Genomic DNA, 18651 nt, shown 5'->3' with positions numbered 1-18651 from the left:
CAAACACTTGCCTTGTGCTGTCGCCGCCGGGACCCGCGGCCACCCCACACCCCAAGCGGGTGAAGCCGGACCCACGCAGGAACGTCTCGCTGGCCAGAGGGCTCCGGGCTCTCTAAGGGCGCTGGGGATGAGCCACCCCAGAGCAGAGACGATCCGATGTGCGCAGGGGATCGGGATCAATAGGTCACAGCCTGCACTGACTTGCCCCCAGAATGAAAATCAGCAGAGGATTTGGGGCTGGTGGGGGAAGCTACAATCAGGCCTTTAATCCCACATGGGCACAAAATCCTGGGATAAAAAGGCCAGAGCTGGTCCTAATTGCTGAGTGCTGTGCGCTTGTGGATGTGTGAGCGAAACCTCTTAGGCTGTGGTGGGCCTGGGGGAGCCATCTCATTGCCTTCTTGCTGCCTGTATGACTGAGCCCCCCTAGGGAGGAGGAGGAGGGACCCCCTCCCCCATTTTGATATGCCACAGCAAGGGCTCTGGCTCCAGCTTCCTGAGAGGCTGCAGGCCCTGGGGAAGGATGGACCTTGATGGAGCTGTGATGCTCGGCACACTGGTGTCCCCCCCACCCCAAAGACAGAAAACACCCGGGGGGTGCTGGGGAGGAGGCAGCCCCCTTGGTTGCCCATCCATGCACGCACCCCAAGCCCATCACCCCTGGCCACATCAAAGACGGGGCCCACCCCACCTGCATCCTGACCCCGGGGGGATGTCACAGTTGACCCTACACATTTTGGGGGGGAGGAAGGGGGGTGTCCAGCCCCTCCGGAGCCCCTTTCAAAGGCAGGGCTGGAACTGGGAGCGCTGGGCTCCGCCAAAACCCCTCCTGGGAAGGCCGGGGAGCGCCGGAGGCGGGGGGGGGGGGGGGAGCGGGGGAGGATGCTGCGGGGCCGGGCGGAGGCAGGCAGGAGGCAGGCAGGAGGCAGGCAGGAGGCGGTGCGGCCCCATCCCCGCCTCCCCGGCGCGGCCCGGGCCCGGTGGCGGCGCAGAGGCTGCGGGCGGCGGCGGGGGAAGAGCAGGCGGAGCGCGGCGGGAGCCGTGCCGGGGACGCGATGCACTCGCTCTTCAGGAAACGCAACAAAGGGAAATACAGCCCCTCCGTGCAGAAGAAGAGGTGAGTGTCCCGGCCCCGGGTACCCCCGCTCTCCCCCGGGATCAGGCAGCGCCGCCGTCCCGCGGCTCCCGTCCCGCAGCATCCCCTCCCGGCGGCGGGGCTGGGCACCCCCCGGGGTGCGGGAACCCCCGAGGTGTGGGAACCCCCGAGGTGTCAGCTCCTCTCCGAGCTGGGTCCACGTCTCTGGCGGCCGGTGAAGGCACGGAGATGGTTTTTTCCCCAGTCTCCCCTTGCATGGCAGCTCCGGGGAGCAGGTTCCTTCGTTTCCCAAGCGTGTATTGGATTAGATTTTAAGGGAAAAAAGTCCGGCTGTCCTCAGCCTCCATCCACTTGTTCCGTGAGGACCAAGTACTCAGTCGCTCGTCTTTTTCGTCGTCTCTTTCTGGTGGGGTGGGGACACGTTTCAGTTGAACTGGTCTTAAAAAAAAAAAATAGAGCAGCGCGTTGAATGTGCCTGTGAAAGTCACTGTTAAAAGGGAAAAGATGTCAAAGTTTCCCCTCTGAGAAGGCTTGGCCCCTCTCCGGGCTGCGGGATGCATTCCTGCAGGAGTGGGGCTGGAGAGGGGACAGCCCCCAGCCCTGCCTGAACAGGGCGGGTGGCAGAGGGGACATTTTTCCAAAGAGGTGGATGTTCGGGTCGATTCAGAAGCGTGTCCTGCCTTTCCCAGAGGAGCTGCAGGGGTTCTGGAGCATGCGGGGCAGGATGGCTGGTGAAGACTTGAGCCCATGGCTTGTTCATCCCTCTCCATCGGCACCTGCCCTGGCTGGTGGGCTCAGAGCAGCCGCCCTGTTCCCAAAAATCCTCCTTTGGAAGGAAACTGTGGACCCTGCGCAGGGACTGAGGTGTCTCTGGGGACCCGAAAAGGGACCAGTCAGCCCAGAAAGTATCGACACAATCTGAGGGAGCCCCTTGCTGCCCACGGGTGCGGTGCTGTGGCACGTAGGAGGGGTGTTCCCCAAGAGAGGAGGGTGCTGCCCCGGCGCGGTGGGTGCTCGGGCTTTGGTATTTGCTGAGCTCCCTCCGTTCAGGCAGAGCCCCGGGGACGGGCTCTCCCGGCAGCATGGCTGGCTCAGCAGGGCCGCCCAGGCTCCTGCTCCCGAAGCCTGAGGCATGCCCTGCTGCCAGCTCCTGCCCTGGGGAGGGCTGGTAGTAGGAGAGAAGGGTGCTATGGAGCCCTCTGAGGCTCAGCATCCACCGCCCTGATGGCTCCAGCCCTGGCTTTCCCATGGTCAGAGGATGGTGTAAATACCCGGTGGCATTTCTAGCCTTCGGAGGTGTTAGTAGAAGGCTTGAAATGAGAAACACCACACCTAGGCTGACAGATCAGGACTCTGAGCAGCATCAGGGTGTTGGGAAGCTGGAGAAGACAGACCTCCTCTGTGTTGGGTACCCCCGCTGTGATCCCCACCCTGGGGCTGCAGCCAGGGTCCCCACTGCTGTGCTCCAAGCCCTGCCAATGCCAGGTACCCATCATCCGATGGTGGATGGGGCTGGGGAAGATGGTCTTCCCTCTGCCGCTCTGCTCACCAGCCCAGCCGGCCCCGGGCAGGTGCCAAAGCACCTCTGGAAGCTGCGGGCCAGGCTGAAATCTTTATTTTTCTGGCTGGTTGGTGGCAGCTGAGGAAGCAGCACCGGGCTGTGGCCTCGGGCCACCCTCCTTCCCTGCAGCCCGGCTGGCCATGCACACCTCGGGGAGGGCTGCGCTCATTAGCCCCAATTTGTTAATTCCTGCGTTGGAGTTTACAAACATCTGTGAATCCAGGGAACACTCCCACCGTGTGGAAACAGCCCCACCATCAAGATGGGGAAGCCGGTGCCGGACCGGTTAAGCAACTTGCCGGAGAAGGATTGCGAAGAAGAAGGAGCGAGGAGCTCCTGCCGCCCCGTCCCCTGCTCCGGGCGCTGCCGGGCTCCCAGCCGGCTCCCGCCCAGTTTTGTTGCTAGAAAAACAGAGCAACACTGCTAAAATCAACCCACCGCCCCCGCCGTAAACAGGCACGGAGATTTCAACACCACGTACAGCCCAGCCTCATCCTGCGCTTCGGCGAGGCTGCGCAGGGGCTGCACCTTAGGTGAGGGCTTAGTGCCAAGGTGCCGCCGGTGACCGAGCCTTCAAAGCCCAGCAGTGACAGGGCAATAACTGAGCACCAGTTTGGCAAGCATGCCAGGGCGCTGGAACATTTCCTGCTACGAGCTCAGCTGATTTAGCGAGGGGTTGCCCAGGAAGCGCCGTCCTGCAGGCTGTCATAGCCTGATGAGGAGCTGCTGTGGGTCTTGGTGGCTTCTTCAGCCTTGGGACAAGACCTTCCCATGGTGGGGGCATCTCAATGAGCAGCACCAAAGACTCAAGATCTCATTGAGCCTGTGCAGCTCAAGCCAGGTGCTGTAATCTGCCCATGAACAACACTCTTTATTCCTCTGGATGCAGACAGCCACCTTTCCCCAACCCCAAATTGGCACTTCAGCCTCCCATCCAAAGCATCTTGAAGCATCTGGGTTTCGAGCATCTCCCCTGCCTCCCCCCGATATGCCTGGGATCCCGGGGCTGAGAGGCTGGGGTGGGTTTCCCCGCTCCATCCCTGCTGACATGCCGGGGATGCAGGTCCCCGCAGGAGCTGAACCCCTCTCTGAACAAGGAAGTAGCCATTTGTGGCAACCGCCTCTGCGTCTCGAGGCCGGTCGGCCCCACACTGGCATTATTAAGGAGGAAAGCCAGCCTGCTTTGAAGCTCTGACAGCGGGGAAAGAACAGGAGTGACACTAAACCCTGCAAAGCCACGAGGGTTGGAAGCTGAATTGGTGCCAGGTCCTCTGTCCTGCTGCGACTTGTCCATCCTCGGCAACACCAGTTGAGTCTCGGAGGGCGCTGGCCACATGCCATGACTTGGCTGGAGGAAACCCATGGCAATGCTGTGCTAAGCCCCCTAGACTGCATCCCCCTCCACCCACCTCCTTTCTTTACCCCTAGTGAGGTGATGCTCCTCAACAGCTCCCTATGGGTCTGGTTTTTTTCTGATGCACAAATTAGAAGGACCAGGGTCCAAGTCTCTCCTTAGGACCATCCGCTGCAGCTCTGGCCTGGGCTTGTGGTCTCCAGGCTCAGCAGCCAGCCCTGTCCATCCCTGGGCACGTCAGTGGGTGTGTGGGCATCTCCCTGCCTTGCCCAGGGAATGGGGATGATGATGACATTTCTTTTGTCTTCATGGACTTAGTTGCTTTGTACTCTTCTTGCCCATCCCATCCCAGTAGCATCAGGACCTGGGATTCAGCTGGGACTCACCGTGACTACTGGGGTGGTAGTACATTGTGTGTGTGTGTATATATATATATATATATATCTTTATATGTGTCCCTAGAAGGGAAGGCAGAAGCCTTGGATAGGGACATGGTTTTCCCCCATACTATCACCTTCCTTCCCCATTATCTTCACCAAACGCTTAGGAAACAGGAGGTTGGTTTCTCTCTTATAAAGTCAAAGTTTGGGAGGCAGAAAACATGGCTCAGCCTTGAGAAGTCACTGCTTCTGAAACTCACCCTCCTGCCAGCGGGAAAGATGTTCATCCTTGGGGTCCCCCTGGCGAGAGCATCCATCCAGGACGGCTCCCAGCCCTGGGGAGCCTTAGTGGTGTCAGGAGACCCTGTCAACATCTAAGAGGGGGTGCAGGAGCCGGGGCAGAAGCCGGGAGGGCTGGCACCCATTTCTAGAGGCTGTTTGGTCGGGCTGGAGTCAGCACGAAGGACCAGACAGTGGGTGAGTCAGGATTGCTGCTCTGTATTTACGGTGGAGCAAGCCTCGCCATCGCCTGGCCTATTTCTGCATTAATTTCCATGCGCATTACAATAATATATCACACCATTACGACAAGGGAAGATAAATATAATTGAAACGAGCTAGAGTAAGCACAGCAGCCCTGCTGTTCAGCTACGCCCTACCGTGGGCAGCTCGATGGCACGCTGCTCCCCAGTTTTGAGCTAGATCTTAATCTCGCCCAAACCTGGATTACACTGGCCATAGCCCAGCCCCCGTGTCCTCTGCTCTGCCACGGTTTCGCTCCAGTTTCATCGGAAGCAGCACAAGGAAATGTCACGCAGTGGTAGCTGCAGCTCGGGAAGCTTTAAGGGCATTTATAGCTCTGTGCTGTGGCTTCTGGAGGATTTGTGCACTTTAAGTCCCTCCTAAAGTCCAATCTTAAATAAGTATTTTTTTTTAAATGGGATCTGTATAAATGGAAATTAAACAGAGATAGATTTGGGAGCATCACTAGGTGGCCACCACCTGATGCGTTGTCTGTGCATCCCAGTATAGGATGTGGTAAGCAGGACCAGGATCTGTGCTGGGACTCCATCCCTGGCTGAGCAGTCCCACCTGGGGAGAAGCTCCCATCATGGGAAGGTTTCCCAGCAGGAGAGCAAGGGCACAGCCAGTTGCTGGGCTGGGGGATGGAGCAGGACAGAGCCTGTCCCATTAACCCTCCCAGAAAGCGTCTGATTCACGGGACAAGCTCCCAGCAGGAGTTTTCCCAGGGACCGCGGTCACCTGGAGCAGTCAAAACTCCAGGAGTACCTATTTGAACATCCTCACTTGGAGGGATTAGTGAAATAGCCTCCTTGTTTGGGGAAAAAGGAGACAGAGAAATCAAAGGGATTCCCTGCCACCTGCCCGCAAGCGCAAAGCCAGGGTGCGAACCTGCGGGCATCCCGGAGATGCCGACCTCAGGGAAGTTTGCTCCAAAACGTGCTCTTATCAGTGAAGATACAACCTAATGGGAGAGGAGAAAAAAAAAAGAAGGAAGAGCAGAGAAAAAAAATAACCCAGTTTTTAGCAGCAAAGTTTCCATATCACCATAATTATCATCACATCTGTCTTTTGAGAACCTCTCTTCCAAAATAAACAAAAACAAACCAACCAACAAAAAAACGCCAAACACAAAACCCAAAGAAAAATCCCAAAGAAACAGAGCATCACCTGGAGTCAGAAGTGTGGTACATGGATGAAGTGAAGTCTGCCGCAGAGCAGCTGCCTCCTCCGGCCTCTCCAGCTGGGAGAAACCTGAAAAAAACCCTCCTGTTCCTCACGGGAGTAATCTCAGGTCCTTCCCACCAGCCAGGAGATGCTGCAGCTGCTGGAGGCAGCACTGACCAGAAATAACGCTTCTGCCCAGCGCAGCTTTTCATGAGTGATATCATTTTTTCCTTCCTGATCAGAAAATGTTAAAGTTCTCCAGAAACGGCAAAGCCAGTTTTTCCAGGCTTTTATTTATTAATTCCCCACCCCTCACCCCCACCCCCCACCCCCCCCCCGCCCCATCTTTCAAACAAAGACTTATCTATTGCAGCAGAAAAGCTTTGCGTTTCCCTTCCCTCTGCCGGAGCCTCGCAAGGGCCGTGCCCTGGGCACCTTTGCTCCTGCCTCCGCTCAGCCTGGCCTGCGCTGCTCTTCCCAGCTGGAAAACGGCCAAATCCTGCCCTTCTCCCTCCCCGGCACCGCTTTGCGCTCCAGCCATCCCCTCCTGCCTGGTTTTTGGCCCCGGCAGCCCTTCGCCGTACCCTGCCAACAGCTCCGCTCCCAAACCCAGCGTCTCCCACAAATCCCATCCACGCACCTTTCCCGGGGCGGCTGAGGACTTCCCACCCTTTCACCCGTCACCTTGGGCTTCTCCCGCGTCTCCCTCCTCTCGGCAGATGAAGGGCACGGGGAAGCCGACCTCCTCCATCCCCTGGCATGGAAATTCCAGCCAGGCTTCAGCTTTCCCTCCAGCACCCTGCTTGACACCCAGAAGGATGCAGGGACCGCGCTCGTCCTCGTGGTTTATTAATGCAGACCCAGCTATGGGGGGGGGGGGAAGAGGGGGGGAAGGCAGATTATTAATAGGGGTGATGATCTCATATCATTAATGTCCAAGTTGGTTGGTTAAGTGGCACAGAAGTGATGATTATGCAGAAAAAAAGAAAAAGAAAAAAAAAAACAGAAATAAGGGAGATCTTCTAATATCTCCCTTATTTATGTATTTATTTCTGCACACATTAATTCTGCATTTCAAGCAGCAGCGGGGGGGAGCTGGAGCAGGCCCCCCCCCCCTCGTGTTCAGCACAGGATGGGGTGCGGAGGAGCAGCTCCCCCACACCGGAGCAGCTTTTTTGGGATCCAGCTCCCGTGGGAGCTGTTTATTAGATTTCCCCGTCCTAAAACCTCAGCTGGTGACAGTCACCAGCTCCGCCAGTGGCTGGTGTAAACCACAGAGGTGGAGAGAGCAAACAGCTCCTCTTGCGTGCGTCAGGAAAGCCAAGCTGAGCACCGGAGCCGTGCCCACATCACATCCGAGCATGTCCTTGCTTGCTCTGAGTGAGCTTGGCATTTTCTTTTCCCTGGTCACCCAGATACTGCACATCAAAGCAGGAGTTTCTGGATTACCGGGCAACCCCTCCTCTCTGACGTGGGGAAACGCCATCCTGAGGTGTTCCTTCCAGAGGGACCTGGACAGGCTGGAGAACTGGGTCTGTGCGAACCTCATGAGGTTCAACCAGGCCAAGTGCAGCATCCTGCACCTGGGTCGGGGCAGCCCCCGGTACCAGCACAGGCTGGGGATGGAGGGATGGAGAGCAGCCCTGAGGAGAAGGACTTGGGGGTGTTGGTGGGTGAGAAGATCCACACGCCCTGGCAACATGGGCTGGCAGCCCAGAAACCCCCTGCACCCCGGGCTGCATCCCCAGCAGCGTGGCCAGCAGGGCGAGGGGGGGGATTCTGCCCCTCTGCTGTGCTCCGGGGAAACCCCCCCCCCCCAGTGCTGCCTCCAGCTCTGGGGCCACCAACAGCAGAAGGACATGGAGCTGTTGGAGCGGGGCCAGAGGAGGCCACGGAGATGCTGGGAGGGCTGGAGCCCCTCTGCTGGGAGGACAGGCTGAGAGAGTTGGGGGGGTTCAGCCTGGAGAAGAGAAGGCTCCGGGGAGACCTTGGAGCCCCTTCCAGTCCCTCAAGGGGCTCCAGAAAAGCTGGGGAGGGACTCTGGATGAGGGAGGGGAGCCCTAGGAGGAGGGGGAAGGGTTTGACACTGAAAGAGGGGAGATGGAGATGAGATGTGGGGAAGAACTTCTTTGCTGTGAGGGTGGTGAGAGCCTGGCCCAGGTTGCCCAGAGAAGCTGTGGCTGCCCCATCCCTGGAGGGGTTCAAGGCCAGGTTGGACGGGGCTTGGAGCAACCTGTTCTGGTGGGAGGTGTCCCTGCCCAGGGCAGGGGGTGGCACTGGATGGGCTTTAAGGTCCCTTCCAACCCAAACTGTTCTATGATTCTATGTTCCTCTGCCCTCCCTGTTCCCCAAGCCCCGACACCCACTTCTGCTCCCTGCAGCGATGGAGAAGGGGCTGTCACCTCCCAGGTACTGCCGGGGTTGGGGACAGAGGGTGGTCCTGCCCCTGGCACTGTGTTCCCTGAGTCACAGGGAGGGTGGGAGGAATGGCCAGGGGCAGCAGCACCAGCTTGGGAACTGGCTGACAGGTCACAGGCAGCCCCAGCTCAGTGGCAGGGTGATTAACAGGGCTGATTAGAGCTCGTGGCTCAGACCCGGGGGAAGAGTGTGGAGAAGGGGATGAAGGGCACATCCTCACCCAGACACATCATCCCCATTCCAAACCAGCCTGGCTGTTCCAGCAGCAGCAGCGCGGCCGTGGAGGATGCTCCTGGCAAAGCCGGTACCTGAGTGAGGGGGTCAGGGCTGGGGTGATGCACCCACCGGTTCCCGCACCCAAGGTTGATGTTGCCGATGCAAAGTGAGCACAGAGGCTGGGCAGAGTCTCCAGGCTCAGCTCTCTTGGATCAGACCAGCAGCAACAGCTCAGGAAACGGTGCCCGAAACGCAGCATCTCAAATGACCCCCAGCTTAATTTTATTTCCCCCCTACAATCGATCAGAACCGGTACTAGAAAAGCCCCAGACCTCCTGCTTTTTGGGACGGTTTGTCCATCCATGCTATAGAACCGCTGCAACCCATCCTTGAGCTGGCTAAAAAACACCAAGACCAAGGTGGGGAACGCGGAGAGGAGCCAGCAAGCCCTGCCAGCTCTTCCCGAGCCCCGCTCAGTGCCGGTTCAGCTCCCGGCTATCGCAGCGAAACATCCCAAGCTCCCACCTGGATAATTCGGCCTCTCCCACCCTCAAAGCTCAGGCGGCCTCCGCTTCCAGATGAGGAAGGCTCCTTGGTGGCTGCAGACTCTCTCAGGATGCTCAGAGATGGGGCCAGCTCCGAGTATCCATCATCTGAAGGCACACGAACGCACATTTTAGTCGCTCGGCTTCAAACTGGTTTCTCTCCGCTGATTTCATCGCACATTTTCCCTGGTTTACATGGGATGATGCAGATTAGAAGAAGCCCCAAAGTGGATTTTGAAGAGCTGCTTCTACCATTGCAGCGGGATCCAGCCACCCACGTCCATCTCCTGGTGACCCCTGTGCCCTCCAGCTGTGGTTATTTAAGGGAAAACGAGACTCACCCTTGCACTTATTGAAACCAGCCGCACGACTCGCAGTGACCGGTTCCTTCGCTGTTCTGCTGGGAAATGCACACTCAGTTCATTTCTGCTGATGGGAGAGGGCTCGTTAATTAAGGCGATCCCTCTGCTCATCAGGAGATGCCAGGCAGCAGCAGTGACAGACACAAACCACCAGCCTTGCTGAGTACCGTCCTGATGATGCAGCTTCTATAAAAAGAAAAAAAAAAATTAAATAAATCAGCGTAAATCCTGCCCACACCAGAACTTCTTGGGCAGCGTGAACTTTTTGTGGAGCTGTCAGACGCTACGAGGTTCCTGCAGCCCCGGGGCAGGGTTGGAGGGAGGGAGGAACAAGCCCAGAGCTGGATTTTGGTTTGTTCTGCTGCATTGAAAGCGATGGCAGGGGTGGCAGGCAGGGACGTGTCCTGAAGCTCAGCACCAGTGCCAGGAAGGGGGCTGGCCAGACCTGGGCTGGACAAGCTTTTTCCCCCCAGTGCCCACACTGGGAAGGCAGCAAGCTGAGATGTCCCCACTGGAGACCCTGAGGTGCACAGGACCAACAAGGCCATGTTGTGCTCTTGCCTGCTGGTAGATGAGCACTGGTACATGTCCAGGAAAGCCGCTGGAAAGCCCTGGAAGAGGACTGCCTTGGTCAACGACCGGTGTCCACTCTCAGCTTTGGCCCACCGTGCTGTGGAAGACAGGAGGACGTGCCTTGTGCTGGCCTGGAGAAGCTCACCTGGTCAACTCCTGCCCCGTGATGGACCTTGGTGCTGCAGGACCCCTTGGTGCTGGGCTGACGAAGCTGCTGGATGAGACTGCTCACCCGGGGACCTCCACACCACAGCTGGGGGGGCTGGTGCTCCACCAGACAATGCTGGTCTCCCCCAGCCTGTCCCACTGCCCTTCAGCCTTCACAGAAGACACACAACTCACCTCCCAGCAGCTATAACAGCAATTAACACCTCCAAGTGCTATCTAAAGATTAATTCTCCCACCACATAACTGAATTTCACTGAATTTCACTGAATTTTTAGAGTTGCAAGGGACCATAGAGATCATCCAGTCCAACTCCCCTGCTGAAGCAGGATTGCCCAGAGCGTGTCAGAGCACGTTACTCAGGGCTGCATCCAGGCGGGTCTTGAAAATCTCCAGAGAAGGGGACTCCACACCCTCCCTGGGCAGCCTGTTCCAGGGCTCTGGCACCCTCACCGTGAAGAAGTTTCTTCTCATATTTGAGTGGAACCTCCTGTGTTCCAGCTTGTGCCCGTTGCCCCTCGTCCTCTCACTGGCAACCACTGAAAAGAGTCTGGCTCCCTCCTCCTTCAACCCACCCTTCAGATACTTATAAGCATTGATAAGGTCTCCCCTCAGCCTTCTCTTCTCCAGGCTAAAGAGTCCCAGCTCTCTCAGCCTTTGTACGAGGTCATTAAGGCTCATTATCCCCGCTCTATAGGTGGTTGGGATTGGAGTGAGCCAGCCCTTGGCTTAAGCCCACATGGGGAAGTGGCACAGCTGGGACACGAGCCCCAGCCCTGCCACCAGCCTGGGCTCCAGGAACCCTCCGGCTGCAGGGACCCTTTGGGGGGGCACATCCCGCTTTCCGCCTCCGGTCCGCGGCAAGGACAGCCACGGGCATCGCCTGGCACGTGGTCCTCTGGGGCCGGCCCTGGCACGCCGCAGCCTCCTCTGCGGCCAAAGTGACAGCAAGAGGACGAAATGTTTAAAATAACCCTGGGAATGCAGAACCCTGTGTCATGGGTTGGTCTGGCTCTGCTCTAGCTCAGCCGTCGCTGGGAATATTTGGGCTGGCCCCGCACCCTGCCAGCCCGGCTGCAAACGGAGGGGCTGGGACCAGCATCACCCTGGGAGCAAAAACCAGTGCCCAGCAAGAGTCAAAGCACCGAGAGACAGATGCGATGGGTGCTGCCCCATCCCTTTATTGTCAATAATTGTGTTTAAATTGTGACTAACTCCTTGGAGAGCGAGGAAGCCCTGAGAGTGGCACGGAGGAGGCACAGCTCCAAGGCAGGGCTGTGCCCCGAAGTGGGATGCAGGCAGGGGCTGCCCAGGGCACGGGCAACCACAGGGCATGCAACAGCCTCAAACGGGCCACCTCGCCTGCGTGCGCGGGGTCCAGGCCTCTCTGCTGCTCGGGCTCCCCCATTTCTCCTGCAAACGGCTCTTTTCTTTCTCACTCCGAAGCCACAGGGAGGCTCAGGCTCGCCTGTGGCATCGCTCCCATTTCCACTGCGCGGGAGATACCGATCCCTGCCCCCCCTGTGACACCACCCCCCCCAACCCCCCCAACTCCTGGCAGAGCAGCCGAGTATTTTGGAAAGTGTTAGAAAGGCAGCAGTGAGTCAGAGGCAGCTGCAGCGCCTGGCGAGCTGGGCTGGCCCCCGGCCACCCCCCGGGGCCACGGCACCCCCCAAGGGCAGCCCCGGCAGCGGCTCAGGGCTGTGGCCGTGTTTGTGGGGTGACAAATCTCTCTTCCCTCCCCCTCACCCCCCCGCTTTTCTGTCTCCCCAGCATCTCCAGCAAAGAGCTGACCGAGCTCATAGAACGCCTGCAGAAAAATGCCGACCAGGTGGAGAAAAACATCGTGGAGACCGACTCCCGGATGCAAAATGTGAGCAAACCGTGGCCCCACGTGCGTGGGCTCCTCCGAGCAGCCCTGTGTGTGTCCCCCCCCGCCCCAATCCCCCTCCTGCCACAGCCCTTCCCGCTCCACTGCAGTCTCATCTCCTCTCCTGGGGCACACCTGCATGGTCGCCCTGCCCTGTGGGGGTACCCGGGTGTGACGATCCCTAACGGAGGGATGCACGGGTTTCCCCCAGGTTGCGGGAAGAAGGTGGGAGGGTGTGACAGGCGATGGGGCCCCCAAAATTCTTCCTTGCCCAGGCAGGGTAGCACGGTGCAGAGCAGGGACGTGCATCCCCAGATGTCCATCTCAGCAGGCAGCTGGGATGGAGGAGAAGGGCCTGAACCACCCCCCTCTCCCCAAAGGGTAGGATGCATCCCGAGGTGACGCAGCCCCCCCCAGCCCTTCCTCGGGAGTAATATACCCGAGGAGAAAGCAAAATACATCCCTGGGAGGACAGGAGACGGCAGAGCTCCTGCCCATCTCTGGTGCCCTGGGGCAGGGTGGCAGGAGGACCTCTCTCAACCCTCTCGGACACGTTTCTTTTCCCCTGGTGACCCTTCCTCCCTGCTCTCTGCCCGCCCAGGACTTGCACAAGATCAAGGCATGCCAGCTAGCGCAGTACAAGGACCTGACGGCTCAGAAACTCTCCGAGTCCGACAAGTTGCTCTACGTGCTCGATGGGGACGCAGCCATCGCCCGGCACATGAAGCACCCCCAGGGTGACATGATCACAGAAGAGTGAGTACTGGGGAGGGGGGAGACCCGTCCCCAGAGCGTTGTGGGGGGAGGGTGCTTCTCCAGGGGCTCTGCGTGCAGCTGGGGGGGGTCACTGTGGGCTCCTCTGCATCCCAGTTCACATTAAGGTGCATAACCCGCAGCCGGCAGACGCGGTGAGCAGCCCTTGGCAGAAGATACATTCATGGGGGAACCTTTGCCCTCTCCCTCCCCAGCCGATTGCCCAACGCAGCTGCTGGCAGCCCGCCTGGGCTTGCCAAGGTCCCCAAAGGACAGCCCGCCCCTCCATAGCAGGGCTGGGAGAGGATCACCTACAGCTACCGATGCCAGTCCTGGCCCGTGCCCACATCCCGCAATCCCACCCTCCTCTTTTCCTTCCCCCAGCATCCGGCAGCTGAAGGAGCGAGTGGCAAACCTGCGCGTGAAACACAACCAGATCTACAACTTCCCCCAGCAGCAGCACATCGAGCCCCAGCTCAACTGGTCGACAGTGATCGAGGAGAAACAGGTACCGAGGGGACCACCGGTGACACTGCCCAGCCAGCAGCACCGGCTGGGGACAGGCAGGACCTCGTGCATCTCCCCGTGGAGAAACAGGCTCCTGGAAACCTTCGTGGCTGCTTGGTACTGGGAGCAGCGTGGGAAGGAGATGGGGTACTGGAGGGGATGTGACAAGGCCAGCTGCGGTGGCAGCAGAATCGGTGCTCAAGGTGGCACCGCTGGCAGCAGCCAGGCTAAGCGAGAAGATGCTCCGGAGGATTGGGGGCCACTGGGGCCAGCCTGGCCTTCAGGGCTCCTAGGCTGGCCATCACCCTCCTGGAGGGGCAAACCTCTGCCCTTCTCCATCCAAGGATGGAGATCGCACTCCTCCTCTGGGCAACGTGCTCCGACATCCTACCGAGAACCCTAAGAGTGAAAAAGGTTCTCCTTATACCCAGTCACCTTCACCTGTTTCAATTTATGCCTGTCATCTCTTGCACTCCTACTGTGCACCACCTCGCAGAGCCTGACTCCATTTTCTCAACAACCTGATGGGAAGGATGCTGTTAGGTTGTTAGGTGTCCCCAAAGCCTTCTCCTCCCCAAGCTGAACAAGCCTCAGCCTCTCCTCTTGGGTCCTTGCCTTGGCATCTCCAGTCACCACCTGCTTTGGGCTCTACTCCACAGCCCTTACTTTTTATTTTATCCTGCTCCCTACACTCTTCCAGCCAGAAAAGAGTTAAAATCCCCAAACTGGCCTTCCCATGGCCACCACCTGGCACAGCTGATTTCATCCAACACTAGAGCCCATGCAAGCCCAGCTCCACGTCCACCTCCAAGAGGAGTTTCCCAGGTCTTAGTACACCACATCCCATTCCCCAATCACTAACCTCAGCTCCTGTGCGCTGCAGGACGCCTTAAACAGCAAGGGCTTCGGGACCGACCTGCCACTGGTCAACAGCCAAGTAGAAGAGCACAACATCTTCCACAATGAGGTCATGGCCATCGGCCCACACATCACCAAGGAAGGCAACAAGGTCAGCTCTCCTGCCCCTCTCCCTGCTGCCCCACGGGGTCAAACCCATCCCAAGCCCCTGATGAAGGCGAGGACACCCCACCATCCAAGCTGCTACAGCCTGGACCAGGTTGGGTGGGCGCCCAGATCCACCCCTTACCTGGGAGCTGAGCATCCTACACCGACTCTAGCTTTACAATGAGGCACATCCCATAAACCCCACATCCCCCTCCTTCATCCAGCCCCCGCCAGACCACCACTCTCCGCACACATGCTCCTAACTCTTGCCTCGCTTCTTCTCTGTCACCAGGAATACACCAGCGAGTTCCAAGCCAAATACCAGAAGCTGCTGGTAAGAGACTTCCGAGATCTTGGGGGCAGAGCCCTTGGCAGGGGTCCCTTCCCGGGGTGGCCAGGCACCCCCAGGGGACTGGTGGAGAGGAGTTTTGGGCTGAGCTCTCCCCCACTCTGACCCCTTCCTAGGCCGGCTCCCAGCAGCGGCAGCAGGACCTGACCTCCCTGCAAGACTACATGCAGCGCTGCACCAACAAGCTCTACTGGCTGGATCAGCAAGCGAAGGACAGGACCCATTACGACTGGAGCGACCACAACCTGGACTACCCCAGCCGGCGCCGCCAGTATGAGGTCCGTGCGCTTTGCAGCCAGGGGGGGTGGGCACAGAGCTGGGGGAGACGGCTGGGAAGTGGATGTGGGGGGCAGGAAATGTCCATTCCCCCGTGCCTCAGTTTCCCCCACTCCATGGTGGAGAGGTACGGAGGAGAGCGTGTGGAGGGTAAGGTCAATCCTTACCTCCTGCCAGAAATACAGCAATAAGGAAGCTCCAGAGCTTCCTCGTTCTCTTCTCCCTTATCTCCACATTCACTTGGCAAGAGTCACATCTTCAGCAATGTCTGCAAGGGCAGGAAAAGCAAGAGCTGCAGTGGGGGAACATCACACTTTCTGTCTTGTGGGAGGTGTTCAGGCCCTTTCAGAGTAGCTCAGTCATAGGACGCAGCCCAGGTCCCCTCTTTTTGCATGGGGGTCAGTATCTCGCCTCTCTCCACCTAGAACTTCATCCATCGGAAGCTGGAGGAGAAGGAGGAGGCCATCAACAAGTTGCATGCGGATGGAGATCAGCTGCTTGCCCAGAACCACCCTGGGAAGAACGCCATCGAGGTGAGCATCAGGGACTGGCTCCAGCCTCCCCGTCTGCCCCGGTGCTCGGGGGACTCGCCCAGCCCTTCTCCAGCATGGGACATGGTGCCAGCACGACTCTTGACTTTCCTTCCCGGGATGCCAAGGGGGGAAAAAGTCTCCTTCGCCTGCAAGTGTGTAAATGCCATTGGAGGAGCTGAGATAAACCTGAGGAGCTCTTCCCATTGCCCTCATTCCTGTGGCGATTACCCTGTCCCTGCCTACAAAGGACAAATTATGGTGGCAGATGCCACCTTTGATGGGAAGATGGACATAAAGCCACAGGATTTGCCACCTCCTTATATCCATCCCCACGCTCCCATGGGAGCATCCCAGCTTTGGACTCGTGCTACGGTATTGCCATCTCTCAGCATCTGGGTGGCTTCAGAGGCAGCCAAAGAATTGTTTGCTCAAAATGGAAACGGGCACCTTCTGGTGGGCAGCCCAAGGTCACCCCTAGCATGGTGGTGTCCTTCTAACATCCACCACCCACCCCTGTGTTGCAGGCTCACATCGAAGCGGTGCACGCCGACTGGAAGGAGTACCTCAACCTGCTGATCTGCGAGGAGAGCCACCTGAAGTTCATGGAGGACTTCCACAAGGTACCAGATTCCCCAGGGGCACTGAGGCACCAGTTGCTCTGCACCGCCCAGAAAGGAGGTGCTGGGTCACAGGAGACCCCAGATCTCTGGAAACAGAGTAGAAGAGATTTAGTTCTCTGGTCTATGGGGCTTTTAAGGCTAGGAGAAGCACTTTGAGCTGATAACACAACTCATAATTGCTCAAAGTGCCAAACGCAGTAATTGCTTGGCCAAAAAAACCCCATAATTTGCAGAAAGCATCTGCTCCGATGCCGAGGTTCAAGAGCAGGTCCACAGGACAGCAGAGATACCTCACAGAGGGACCTCACCCCATGAGGAGACCTTGCAGTCTCCTCTCGGAAGCAGAACAGGTCCGAGTGGGGAAATTACACCTGCAGAAAGCCAAGTTGGCCCCCCAGGGAGCCCCGCGCCGAGGCTCAGCACCCCGGCTGAGCTGGGCAGACAGATGTCTGCTGGATAAATCGCATCCGACAGCCGGGGAGGCTCGGCAGGGGAGCAGGTCGGGCTGGATTCCTCTCCCACAGCCTGGGCGTGTTGAGGACGTGATGAGTCTGTTGCCAAAGCTGAACGGCGGTGCCCAGCCCAGGCAGTGCCTTTTGTGGGTATCTGCCAGAATAACTGCCCCGGGGGGTGGTTTGTGTGTGGAAGGGCTTGGCTCTGCCTTCTCCTTGGCGCTGGCAATGGAGACACCACGCACCATCGTGATGCTGCTCAAGCGATACAAAACTGAGGGCGGTGAAAGGTGGGATTTAACAACCCTGCAGGAGAAGAGGATAGACTAAGCCGCCCCTGGTGGTCTTTGCCCTAGCTCTGCTGTCGCAAGCGTGGGAAACAGCGATTCCTCACCTTTCTCCCTGCACTTCTGAGTGCTCAGATGCCCATCACAGCTCCTTGGAGGCTGTCCCTGCTCTAGGCAGCGCGAAGACCAAGGTGCCGGGTTGAGTCTGCTCCATGTTTCAGCTGGACCTTCTCTCACCAGAGACTCTGCCTTTCTGCAGTTTCAGAAAGACACTAAGGATGCTCAGGAGCTCTTGAAGAAGGTGGATAAAGACCTGGACCAAAAATTCAGCCCGGAGTTCAAGGACAGATACCAGCTCGAGTCTCTCCTGCGGGAGCTGGATGTGAGTATTGGTGCAGGGAGGGGCCAAAGGGGAGGCAGCAGCAGGACCAGAGTCCCCGTGACACTGATGGAGGGACATCCCTGCCAGAGCAGGCATCAAGCCCAGCTTTCTCCATGGCGACCAGCAGGACCATGCTGCTGCCTCCCTTTGCCCAGCCTTCACGCGACTCTTCCTTCCCCTCTAGCTAGAGATTGCCTCTCCCATAGCAACGTAATTGCTCACTGGGCTGGTTTTTATTTGTTCTCTCATTGAGTTAGCGTTCATTAAGGGCGGGAGCATAATTAGACCCGCTGCCAGAGGAGGCAGTGGAACTTGCTGTGCTGCCTGGAGCCGGGCTGCGAGATCGCCCACTTGGGAAGGGCTGCGCTGAGCCCGAGCCTGAGCCCGAGCCCAAGCCCCAGCGTGCTGCAGCAGGCCCAGGTGATGCACATGTCCTGGGACAGCTGATGGCTCTTCCCAAGAGCTGTCCCTCTCCTCCCTCCTGCTCCATCCCACTCAGCACCCCGGGATTCCCACCTGCCCAGCCATAAATAGAGCAACCCACGGAGAGCCTTTTCACTGGGCTTTAATTAGAGGTAATAGCTGGGAATGGGGCTACCCATCAGCATGCAGATGTGGACCACACACCGGGGAACGCCTATTACTAGCCCGTGGCTAGTGCCAAGGCATGGCAACCTCATGGGCACAGTCCCAGTCCTCAGCCTGGCTGCAGAAGCAGGCAGGAGAGCGCAGGAACACTTGGTGTAGGAACACAACGGCTGCAGAGCAGGACCCAGCAGCCGTTTTCACAAGCCTAAAGCAAAAGAGAAGCCACAGTCCCTCTCTCAGCAGCTCCTCCCCAGCCAGCAGAGCCCAGGAGCTCGTTCTTCCCATGTTTCCTTACTGGTTTTGGTGGTTACTCTGTGCTAGGACCAGGAGAAGGCCTTGGAAAAGTACGAGGAGGTGGTGAAGTCCCTGCAGGAGCGCAGCCAGCAGGTCCTGCCCCTGCGGTACCGCCGCGAGACGCCGCCCCAGCCCGTCCCCGTGGAGGCTCTCTGCGAGTACGAAGGGGAGCAGGTAACATCTCCCCCATCCCGTGAGCCAGGCAGAGGTGCTGCTGGGCACCGTCTCCTCGGGGGACGCCGGGGATGGAAGAGGCACCTGGGGAAGGAGCAGTTTCTGCCAGTGCCCGAGCGGCGATGTCACCCGCAGCAGGGACAAAGAGGTCGTGGTGCTCGCCCCCTGTGGGAAAGCAGGTTTTGCAGCTCAGGAGGAGCAG

At 58.5% G+C, this 18651-nt stretch overlaps 1 protein-coding gene across 1 annotated transcript in view; it reads left to right on the top strand.

Moving 5' to 3' along the window:
* The first annotated feature begins 996 nt into the window (after positions 1 to 996).
* PPL (periplakin) overlaps positions 997 to 18651 on the top strand; it is a 29606-nt gene continuing 11951 nt past the window's right edge. Inside the window, exons 1-11 of the mRNA XM_074158289.1 lie at positions 997 to 1117; positions 12133 to 12232; positions 12831 to 12985; positions 13367 to 13490; positions 14373 to 14498; positions 14787 to 14828; positions 14960 to 15121; positions 15545 to 15652; positions 16177 to 16272; positions 17271 to 17393; positions 18303 to 18449. Coding sequence (XP_074014390.1) covers positions 1056 to 1117; positions 12133 to 12232; positions 12831 to 12985; positions 13367 to 13490; positions 14373 to 14498; positions 14787 to 14828; positions 14960 to 15121; positions 15545 to 15652; positions 16177 to 16272; positions 17271 to 17393; positions 18303 to 18449 — 1245 coding nt within the window. The 5' untranslated portion in view covers positions 997 to 1055. The remainder of the gene's footprint in view (positions 1118 to 12132; positions 12233 to 12830; positions 12986 to 13366; positions 13491 to 14372; positions 14499 to 14786; positions 14829 to 14959; positions 15122 to 15544; positions 15653 to 16176; positions 16273 to 17270; positions 17394 to 18302; positions 18450 to 18651) is intronic.

This window comes from Numenius arquata, chromosome 14 (genome assembly GCF_964106895.1).
Source record: "Numenius arquata chromosome 14, bNumArq3.hap1.1, whole genome shotgun sequence".
Taxonomy (NCBI): domain Eukaryota; kingdom Metazoa; phylum Chordata; class Aves; order Charadriiformes; family Scolopacidae; genus Numenius; species Numenius arquata.
Note: the sequence above shows the minus strand (reverse complement) of the source record. Positions and strands in the feature narration are given on the sequence as shown.